Genomic DNA, 11,588 nt, shown 5'->3' on the forward strand with positions numbered 1-11,588 from the left:
GAGGAGGAGGAGGAGGAGGAGGAGGAGGAGGAGGAGGAAGAGGAGAAGAAGGAGGAGGAGGAAGAGGAGAAAACCCCTTTTAAAATGAGTAGCAGAACATCTAACCATGGGACAGGAGCAGCTCTTGGGACATATGCTCCAGTTTCTTTCCTGAGCAATCAGGAGTGAGTTTCCACTCTCCCAGAGTGAGTGGGGTTCGAGTGGAAGCAGAGGAGTTTCATTTTGAATTCTGAGAGCCTACAGGACCATCGGTTCCACAAAGCATGTATTCAGGGTGTGGAGCTGATGGGCCACCCAGCATGGGATTTGGGGCAAGCTCATCAAGTCCTGGTATTATCGAACATTACACTTTTATTCCTTACTTGATACCACTGAAACACAAATTTTCCATTATCTTATTATTACTCACCAAACGTTCAAGTTCAGTTAACAAAACTACAACTTGAGCTTTTGAGCTTAGGAGAGAATAAGGAATATAACTTTTCATAGTCCTTGAAATATGTTTTGTTGGGTCTTATTTTTTAAACCTCACACCTCAGTATGTTTTCTGACTCTATTTTCATGCAAATTTAGAGAGAATCATTCTGGCAGGCGTTCATTTAAAGCTCCATGTGCATGATTTACCTTCAGTATAGAGGGAGCACTGTTTGACTTTAATAATATGTCTTGAATTATAAAAAATAAATGACTATTTTGGAATACACTTTGAATTTGACAAATGTATCCTATATTTCTAAAAGCTTAAAAAAAAACCGGGAACTATAAAAAGAGAGTCAAGAAATATTTCCATTATTTTTGGTGTGTCATGAATACCTGTGAGTTAAATTTATACCAGCTAATGTATTTATGCTGTATGAGTAGTAATTGTGTGGGATTTATTTCTTCTAGAAGATAAAATTACCTTGATAAGTTTTAATAAGTATAAAATTGAACTGTAGAAAGTATAGCCATTTTTATTTTCTTACAAAATAAACAGCTCATTACATTTGTAAGGGACACATACATGCATACGTCTATAAATGTACATACATATGAATGAATATATACATATATATACAGATATATATATATTCTAATTCTAGTTTATATCCCCCAAGTCAGAATGTTACTCATAGTGAAGTCCCATAGACCCTCAGACTTACAGGATGTTGCCATTGCTCTTGGTTACCTCAGAATCTTGATGGTAAGACCCCGTTGCTAATGTTGGCACATACTTGAGTCTTAACATCAGTCTGGCACCAACCTGGATGCTTCATCCCTACTGGCTATCATCCTAGTGCTGGAAGATACTATGCATGCTACTGGAGCAGAAAAGTATTAACTACTCTTATCCAGCTGTGAGTAACAGGTGCCCTGGCAAAATAATGCCCACTGTTACAACAGCAACAGTGTTATGAGAGTAACCAATCTTTTCTGTTTTGCTTTAAGACAAAACTCATGCCTGGTACCAAAGCTCGGACACTGGGCCAAGAACCTGTGACTGGGTAAATCATAGGCCTGGGAAGAACTTCATAGTTGAAGAACTATTAGCAATCAATGACTGCTGGCAGAGGACATTTTTCTTCACATAAAAAAAGGCTGTGCCCGTGTACTTACTGGAAGTACTAAGTGGGCGTGACAGGAGCTTAAAAAAAAATTAGGGAAGATTAGTGGAATCGTGGTGGAGGGATGGAGTAGGGATTGGAAACAAGGCAATAAGTCATGAGTGTGAATTTGATAATATACTTTCTATAAGGAACATGATTAGCATATATCCTCTGCTTTGGTTTTCCTTTTTTAAACTTTTTATTGGTTCTTTGTGAATTTACCGTCATGCACCCAATTCCACCTATTGCACCTTCCCCTTGTCCTCATTCTCCACGCTTGCAACCTCCCTGCCAATAAAGAAAAAAAAAATGTGGTTGTGGAAGCCGTAGCCTAGCTTCTGGTATGCTCTTCAGTCCTCACTTCTTTGCTTGCAAATATTCTTTACAGTGAGTTTTTGGTCTGTTACAAGGCCTCTGACTTCTGTACATCATCATACTGTAACATCACAGGGACCCTCAGAGAAGCTGGTGTGCCCCGTGTCATGGAGATTGTGTCATTTTGAACCTGTGGGACTCCACAGACTCCAGCCATTCGTTGATGGGGTGGATGTGGAGGTGGGTCAATTCAAAGCCCTGGATTCGGACCTGTGCGCTATCTGAGCAGGTTGTCCCACCAGCAGCCCCATGCCACTAGGGAGAGCTCTCCTGCCCTGCCCCAGGCTGGCCTATCCAATGCCACCAACAGCAAGGGGCAGAGCCAACTTGCCAATATCAGGGCCAGTTCTACCTTGTTCTCCAGGCAAGGTGCAGGACCTGCTCTTCAGAGTGTTGCAGAGTGTAAGGAACATGGTCAGTTCTGCTCTCATGACTCTGGGGCCAGCTCTGCAGCCCGGATTAACCTATGTTATTGTTGGCAAAAAGAAAAAGAAAAAAAAAAACAACTTGGGGAAACACATGTTTGAGGTATTGAGGTGTATATAATTGTGTTCACATGTTCACATGTGTACAGATTCCTAAGTATATGGTGTGGAAGCGAGAGGCTGATGTTCAGTATTTCCTGAGATCTCTCTTTACTTTATTTACTAAGGCTAGGTCTCCTGATGAGCCCAGAGCTCACTGTGTGCTCTGGGAGTCTGAACTCGAGCCCTCATGCTTGCGTAGCGAGTGTGTCCTCTGAAGCATCTCCCCAACCAAGCCCTGAGCATTTTTGTCACTGAAAGTTCTAAAAGAAAGCTTTGTAAATATGTACTTCATGAGGATTAATGATTGCTGGGAACCATGGTGTGTGTTTTTATATTCTATATATTCAGATGTCACTGGACTAAGACTCAATCATTACATTTTTCGAAAGTCTTTTCTAGTCATGCAAACAATGCTGTTGAGTTGGGGATGTGGCTCCGTCAAGTGTGGGGACCTGATTCCAATCCTCCCTAGAATGCGTTGATAGGTGTGTAGGGGCGGAGGGCATGAACCAGACCAACTCTCTACTGAATTCCAAGTTCAGTAGGACTCTGTCTTAAGAAGTCGAGATGGAGAGCAATCCAAGAGAGACACACTTGGTTGAACTTAGGCCTCCACCCTTACACATACTAGTCAATGAGACCATAACATACACATGCAGGTGCACAAATACAGTAACTCAATAAAAATATTTTGAATGTGACGCTAAATGGAAACACAGATTAGGCTACATTTAGTATTTATTGGCTTTGAATTTGCAAATTAAACCTATTAAGAATTCACTAAGATTCTTTTGTATTTAAGCGAATGTTTTATTAAGAAAAAATGAACTTTTTTTTAAATTTTTCATTGTCTTCTTGTCATTTTAGGAGTACCAAAGTCTAGTCTTTTACATACCAAATCCTTGAGAGGCCATAAAGACTGCTTTGAAAAATACCATTTAATAGCAAACCAGGATTGTTCTCGTTCCAAGCTATCCAAAAGTACTTACGAAGAAGTTAAAACCATCCTCAGTAAGAAGATAAACTGGATTGTGCAGTATGCCCAAAATAAAAATCTGGATTTGGATTCCGAGTGTTCCAAAACATCCCAGCATCACCTGTTTAACTTCAGGCATAAGCCAGAGAAAAAATTACTCCCACAGTTTGACTCTCAGGTGCCAAAGTACTCAGCAAAAGGGTTAGCCGGCAACGCAGGCGGCATCTCAAGCTATACGCAAAGAATCCTGGAGCACAGGGAGGATACAGACTTTGGGCTTGGTATATTAGAAGATGCAGATGCATTGTGGACTCACAGTCACAACCAGGCACAGAAAACAGAAGAGACAAGTTCTGGTCCAAAGGGGGATATCCAGACCCAGAATCCACGTTACAGCCGAGAAGAACGTGAGTAGTGTGTGAAGAATAAAGGTGAAGTGTATGTGGTTTGACCTTTTATGGGGGAGGGTTGGGTGGTAGTTGGTTGGGTTTTTTTTTTCTGTGTGTGTGTAGAATTACAATGTAGGATTACAGATTTGGTAAACATAATATTTTAAGTGACAGATTGACCTCAACAAAAGTGAAATGTCTTAAAAATTTCTTTGGATGGTTCTTGAATATATATTATTACACACCAAATTTCATTGCCACCGTCACTTATTTTGCCCTTACTAGTGACCAAATGGAATGGAATCAGCACACTGAATGGAAAGTTCAGGGTTCCTTCTGTTTATGTAACTGGGACTGTCAGTATCCATTGTCATGTTGCTAACCCCTTATATGACTAAATTGGCCAGAGGGGCTCAATTTAAAAACAGACATCTGACCATTTGCTAAAGCCTAAAAGGTAACATGGCTGTTTGCTTTAAGTTTTAAAATGACTTCCTTTGTCTGTACCTTTTCTACAAAATCTTACTAAGGTTATTTTAATTGGCTTAAATTAAATTATTTTAGATCAGAAGGAACCTCGACTGTGTCTTTAGACAAGTTCTTGATTCTTCATGTAAAGGTTGTTTTGCTAGATAGACATTCACAGGACTTTAAAGCCCCATGTCATGATTTAATTAATGTCGAACAAAAGTCAGTGTGAATGAGCAGTGACCAGTACTTCAGAAAACGGAAGTAGGAGAGACCAGAATCCAAAGGGGCCCACTAACTGCCTTTTTTTTTTTCAAACTCTGTTTCCTGTGGAGGATGGAGGTGTTACAGTAGTCATTTATAAATGTGTTTCCTATGAGAATTTTGTGGTTAGAATTTGTTATACTTTAAGAACCAATGAAGGATACCTGGGATTTGGTTGAATGTTGAATTGGGGAATTAACTGCCCGTTCTTTACCTAAGAAACTCGCAGGCTGCTTGCTCTCCAAGGTTGTGTGGTAACAGTTACTGTGTTTTCATGTTGCAGTGAACTCGATGACTCTTGCTGAAGTAGTACAACTGAGTACAAAGCTCCAACAGCAAATCCAGGGTAAAGCCTCAGTCTTAATGCTTGTTATGTGTTTAAAATGTGGATACTGACTCTCTCCCGTGATTGGGCATTATTAGCGTCTGCAGCGTTTAAATTGGGGAATTAGACATTGAGACCTGTTGAGGTTTGTGAGGCAAACAGCAAAGTGGGGGGCGGGGGGCTTCAGGAAAGGTAATCTAAGTAGAATAGAGACTGCATCTAACCTCTGACCTCTGCCTTTGGCCATCATTGACTTCATCAAGGGCCACACACTGCACCGAGCACTCTGGGTCTACACATCCTGACAGTTCCTAGCACTTGTATCAGCCCTGGTTATCTGTATAAACTATGAACCATTTGAAACCCATCAAAAGTAGTGAGATAAATGTGGCGACCACTGCCTGTGGTCATCTGCTGCAACTGTTACTAAAACAGAGCTGTTTTTATCTTATCCCCTGTTTCTATCTCTATAGGCCCACCTCAGCACCCCTACATGGATTATTTTTGAGATCCCTGACAAAACATATTGTTTTGTCCATAAAGGTGTCAGGATTTTCTTTTAAAAAAAAAAATCTGCATTTGTTGTCATTTCTTCCAGCTTCCTTCCATTTAAGTGAAGCAATTAGTTACACATTGGAGACCTTTAAGTCACTTACAGAGATTATGCATTCAGTCAGTAGCAGACTCAAGTGCAAAGCTTTACATACACAGCCTCTGAAGAACATTTAAATTGCACTGATAATCCCACTTCACACTCACTAAGGCCTTATTCTATGCTCTTCACAAATAGGAATTTATTCAACTCTGACAGTGTTTCTGTGAGATGTTCGCCTATATTACTGATCTTACCCGTAAGAGAAAATTCAACTCCAAGGTCTGGATTACTTATCTGAAGAAGGTACACACTTAGCAGTAGGTGCCAGGGTGTTGAAAATCCAGGTAATCTGTTCCAAGTCTCTGAGGAGTCTAGACCTGGATATTCATGAACATTTATGTCATAGGTCAGTATGTCTTGATTGAACCTATTTATAGGTTATAGGGGAGAGAAATGACTCAAGTGGTAGCTACTCTTCCTGTGGTGTATACTTTCTTAACTTGCCCTTGGTGCAGAACACTGGCCATCACAGTTTGCTATTTGAAGTGTGATCAGATGATCAACACTGATAGGCTCAGAAGGAAACAGCTATTTTCCTTGGTATCAAATTCATTTCTTAATCAAATTTACTCAGTGCATTGTACCTGTATTTACTTAAGATGGAGTCATAGCGCTAGCCTTCTGCGCACTAAAAAACAAAACTGCTTTTTTAAACCCTCACAGAAGTTTTTGAAGAGTTAACACACCAGGTGCAAGAAAAAGACTCTCTGTCCTCAGAGCTCCATGTCCGTCACGTGGCTATCGAGCAACTCCTCAAGAACTGTTCCAAGTTACCATGCCTCCAAGTAGGACGGACAGGAACGAGGCCACACCTACCCATGAACAACTGAACGGAGCAAAGCTGCTGAGCTCTATCCTCTGTTGCTCTGCTAAGCATATGTACCTAGAAAACATTGGAAGAAAGTTATGATCCATTTTTATGGTTGTTATACTTGGAAAACATAAGACAATATTCATTATCTTTATCTAATAAAGCAGATCACTCTAGTCCAGGGTTTAATCATTTGGCTTCATTTGGGGACTGTTTCTTATAATTACTAAATGCCCCTCCCTTAAATATACTGTTACAGCGTTTTTATTGACCAATTTTTATTGTAACTCAGCAGTCAAAACAATAGAAACCTAATAAGGTCTTAAGTTAGACTAAACTACTAGAGGTAATTTTTAAGAGGGAAATAGAATTCATAATATCACCTTATTTATGAGCAATATTTTAATATAAAATTTTATATATAAGATTGCTATTTTCGGTATTTTTTCATTGTCTTTATAAATCTGTATTTGAATGGCCATGTGTATTTGCGCTTCATTGTGTGAATACGTCCACCTCTGTGGAGATCACTGCATTTTGGTGATACAGTGTTTTTATAACTGTTGTCTTTCTTTCCAAAGATAAATGTGTTTTGGATAGTATTTGGAGAAGCAGTCTACCTAGTTGAGGTATTTTAACTACTAACAGCATATGAAAGAGCACTTACTGCTCTTTTTAAAGCAAATATATAAGTAAATAAAGCACATTATTGTTTTCTAATGAAAGCAATGCTAAATTAGCTTAGGAAGAAAATACTATTCTAGTTTTTATGTGTCTCCATAAAAGTAGAGGCCCCACCCAGCTTCTTATCTCTCATGACTTTCTTTGATATGTTAGTTTTGGACAAAGTAGGTCAACTGTCTTCAAATTGAACCCGTCCTCCTTTGGGGGGAAAAATAAAATTATGATGTGTGCTACTTCACATGGAGTTCCAATAATCTGTTAACTGTCCAAATTCTGATATCCACATCACTGAAATTCATCCAAAAAATAAAATGAAAAAGAAAGAAGAAAAACTATTTTAAGGTACTTTTCTAAGTTTTAAAATCTAAAGGGATAGAAGACTATAAGACAAAATATTCAAATCAAGAAAAAGCATAATATTATAAGCTACTTTGGTTTCAGATTCTTAACTAATAAGTTATTTCAAGGTGTTAGATACATTTTAATGACAAAATAAAAGCTGTAACTCATCCAAAATTAAGATGATTGTCTTTAGCTGGTGCTTAAGGATGTATTCGTGTGGGTGATATTTTTTGCTTGCAGAAATCTAAGGAAAGAAAGCCCATTGACTTGGCAGCCTCATACATAAAGATGGTTTCTGCCTTGAAGTCATCAGTCTGTATCTGAGCAAGGGTCAGACTTTAATATTGATCGTAAATAATATTTGACTAAGCAGACAACTGCCTCACTATAGAAAAGACACCTTTTCCTAATGCTAGGATGTATTCAACTGGCCTGGCTGTATATGCATTAGTCAGTGTCCCATTGGTTTTGCTTTGTCCTGAAGAAAACTTACCTTTGAAGCTTCTTGGAAGGAGTTTTTGAAAAAGAATATACATATATATATATATATGCTTTTTAGTTTCTCTCAGTTCTTTGAGTCATCCAAAATGAATTTTAAATCCAGAGAGCGGAGTTGAATGCATTGCCTTAGTTTTGATAAGCTATAAATTGAACGTGTACAATATGAAAGGCTCCACATTCACAAGCTGGGTGAAGACGTGTCCTGATTATGCCTGTAAGTGTTTCAGTGCTTGGTTGTTATGGTTACATTTTCCAGTTTGACTGTACTCCTGCCTGGCATAACTCATCAAACATGGCAGCGGCCAGTGTATTGCACACCCTTGGGCTTCTGTCTAGATGATGGAAAGGCAGTAGGGACAGACATAGAAGTATGAGATAGGCAGCATTTGGTATGTGCAGTACTCAGTGTATTTCTATCATAGAAGACCTACAGTGCAGTCCTAAACGAAACCAGTGTTACCCAAAGATGTTTGCTTCTCTCTTTAAGGAGTTCTCTGGCAAACACTTAGTTTCCTAGTGAGCTGGAGATAATTGGGATTTCTCCCATGTGCTCTAAGGTGTTAACTGGGACCTCTGATTCAGTTCTTTTAGATATTTCAAGGGAAACATCAAAGGAATGGTGCTCCTGAGTCTATCTCTGGTGCTGGTAGTAACACTAGTACTCATTCATGAGGGTTTTCCTGGAGTGTACTACTTTGTATAATTTAACTACCAGTTACTTGTTTGTTTGTTTTTTTTTGTTTTTTGGTTTTTTTTTGGTGGTGGTGGTAGTGGTGGTGGTAGTTTGCTTGCTTGCTTGCTTGCTTGCTTGCTTGCTTGCTTGCTTGCTTGCTTGCTTGTTTTAACACAGGGTCTTGCTACATAGCTTTTGCTAGCCTAGAATTGTCTTTGTAGACCAGGCTGCCCTGGAATTCGTAGCAATTCTCCTGCCTCAGGAGGAGATCTAGTGCTGTGATTCGGGTGTATATCCTACTCCTGGTTTGTTATGTGCTCTTGATTGAATATGTACTTATTGTATATGCAAAAATAATGATGGGGACAGAGTTGAGGTCCAATTTAAGGAAATATATGAACTTTCACAAGTACTGATTTCTCTATTTGGTTCTTTCTAAATAGTTGTGTGTTTTGAGAAAGTTCAGAAGAAACTTCACACATGACTTCATTTTTTAAAAACAGCAGGAGATGTGCTGCTAGTGAGCCCGTACATCTCCGAGCTTCTATGAGGAGTGAAGTGAAATTTTGTCATACTGGATTTCATAGTTAAACAAAAGCATATTTTTTTAAATCAGAAGTCAGATGTGATTTTAACATGATTTTTTTTTTCTTTAAAGATTAGTGTTTTTATGTGCCTAGCATCTATCAGGCCCTGGGTTATTAATTCCTGTCACCATAGTAAATACATAATGGTTTTGCCTCTGCTTTTGGTTCTACTATGTCGCCAAGGCTGAGCTTAGCAGCGATTTTAGCACTTCAGCCTTCTGAATGGGGGGGTGGGGAGGAAGGCGGAGGATTGACTACACTGCCATGCCTGGCTTAAATTTTCATATTGTCCATCCTTGTAGCATTTCTCTGGAGATTATCGCCTTATTCTCTTATTAATTTCTAAGTCTGTTCTTTGGAACAGGCATTCACTTGACTCACCATGCTAATGATCTAAACAGTCCATTTGCTTGGTTGTATGGTTCTTCCATGTAGTATTGGAGTAAAGGGAAGCCCTCGTGTTTCCAAGCGCCATGTTTGTTTCCCCCGAGAGAGCCCATTTTTGTAAACATTTAATGATATTTATAAACATTAAATGATTATTTTTCAAAATGTGTGCATGCTGGCAAGTGATTTCGGAAACATGACTGAAGCATAGTCCATCGCCATCTTGATAGGTAGCTTGTGATTTCTCGGGGTCTTGCTATATCCTATGTACCATTGAAAAATGGCTTTTACCTTTTTGTTTATTAAACCTACCTTGGTGTTTATTCTGTTGAAGCCTGTCAGGTTTTTGTTAGTTTTCAAAGTCATCCTTTGGATCTGTATGTGTTACTGTGTACTACTTGAGGTTTCATTTTGTTTCTTTTCACGAGAAATCTGTTTGCTAACATGGTATGGAAGGGGCACGCTCCAAACTTAAGTAGGAATTTTAAAGATCTCACTGGCTTTTTAAAGGGTTCAGATGTGTGACCATGCAAAATAATTACATGGACATGAACTACTTTAATGGTGGAGTATAACATTCCTTTCATCATGTTTTGTTTGGATTGTTTAAAGGAGTTGTTTGTTTGCTTGTTTTACTTTTTGCAAGTTCATTTACTGACAAATGTTACTGTTGGTCACACTACAGCAAGATGTGTGACTCTTTAAAAAACTATGTATAAAAATTTTATGTGCCCACTATGAAGATATGACCCTAAGTCAGAGACTTGATTTGACTTGGATCTGACTCCAGTTTTACCTTGAACAGATTTTTTTTTTTTTCTGAGAAAATGCGTTGTTTTTTCTTTTTTTAATCACTAAAGGACAGAGTCCTGAATAAAATACCCTTGCGAAGTTAAGCTTTGTGGTTCACAAGAGTTTATCTGCTGAAGTAACCAGCAGGGGAAGGCCATGCTGGTCTAAGAAGAGTGTGACCTTTGCCTTTTGTTTCCCTAATTTCATTTGATGCCCCTGCTGATATCAGCCATTGCCTGAGCAACCCCAGGCCGCACTCACCTTGATGGGAACCAATCACTTGGGTGGAGAACGTTAAGATTTTTAACATTTAGTTTGTAAATGTTTTCGCTGATATTTTTAGTTTAAAGCAGGCTCCGTTATAATTATTCACCAATTTCCCCCCCTCCCTCACATTTTAAGTTTACCAAGTGAAGCAAAAATGTCCTGGAGATGGACTTGTTTAAAGCTGCCTGACCTGCCCTTGCTCCCTAGTGTAGCTTGGCTGTTTGGTTTGGTTTGGTTTTCTTTTTCTTTTTCCCACTCTATTGCCTCCAGAAGAGGTGGCTTTAGAAAGTGTTGAGTAGTGATGTGTGTGTGTGTGTGTGTGTGTGTTTGTATGAGAGAGACAGAGACAGAGAGACAGACAGAGAAATGTTGCTTTAAACCTGGCTGCATCTGCAGCAGCCCTTGAACTTTAATCTGTGCTGTTGGAAACGTTTTTTCAACAATTTTGCTGCCATTTAAAAAGCGAAAATGAAACTGCTCTGGTCAAAGCTAAGTTTGTCTCCGAAAAATAACATAATGTTTCTTTGGTCATAGTCTGGGTTATATGCAATTTATATATTTGTATTCTGCTTTGAAACTGTAACTAGATAAGCCTGTCTACGGTTTTTAACTTTACAAGAATAAAACAAATATTTTGGTAGCTATCTCTTAAGCCTCGATTGATTTTCTTACATTTATGTGTTTACTGGAGGCGGGGTACACCAGCCCACATTTGGCTTGTGGAGGTCAGTAGCTTCAAGAGTCAGATCTCTCCTCCTACCATGTGGGACTCAGGGATCAAGCTCAGGTGCTCAGACCTGACAGCAAGCCCCTTTACCTGCTGAGCCATATTTCTAGCCCCAGTCAATGTTAAAAGGGCCAGTTGGCCTGCCTGCCTGCCGTCCCTCCTGCCTGCCTGCCTGCCTTCCTCTCCTCCCTCTCTTCCTCCTCTTCCCCTTCTCTTCCTTCTTCTTTCTTCTTTTTTAATCAAATAGCTTGC

The 11,588-nt window shown here is 39.2% G+C and overlaps 1 protein-coding gene across 5 annotated transcripts in view; it reads left to right on the top strand.

The window, feature by feature from the left end:
- CUNH21orf91 (chromosome unknown C21orf91 homolog) overlaps positions 1 to 11,261 on the top strand; it is a 29,461-nt gene extending 18,200 nt beyond the window's left edge. For all 5 annotated transcript variants that reach the window (XM_028757221.1, XM_028757220.1, XM_028757219.1 and 2 more), the window contains exons 3-5: positions 3,356 to 3,871; positions 4,869 to 4,931; positions 6,229 to 11,261. In XM_028757221.1, the coding sequence (XP_028613054.1) occupies positions 3,356 to 3,871; positions 4,869 to 4,931; positions 6,229 to 6,395 (746 nt within the window). In that variant the 3' untranslated portion in view covers positions 6,396 to 11,261. The remainder of the gene's footprint in view (positions 1 to 3,355; positions 3,872 to 4,868; positions 4,932 to 6,228) is intronic.
- The last annotated feature ends 327 nt before the right edge of the window (positions 11,262 to 11,588 follow it).

Source organism: Grammomys surdaster, unplaced genomic scaffold (assembly GCF_004785775.1).
Source record: "Grammomys surdaster isolate TR1022 unplaced genomic scaffold, NIH_TR_1.0 126153, whole genome shotgun sequence".
In the NCBI taxonomy this organism is placed as follows: domain Eukaryota; kingdom Metazoa; phylum Chordata; class Mammalia; order Rodentia; family Muridae; genus Grammomys; species Grammomys surdaster.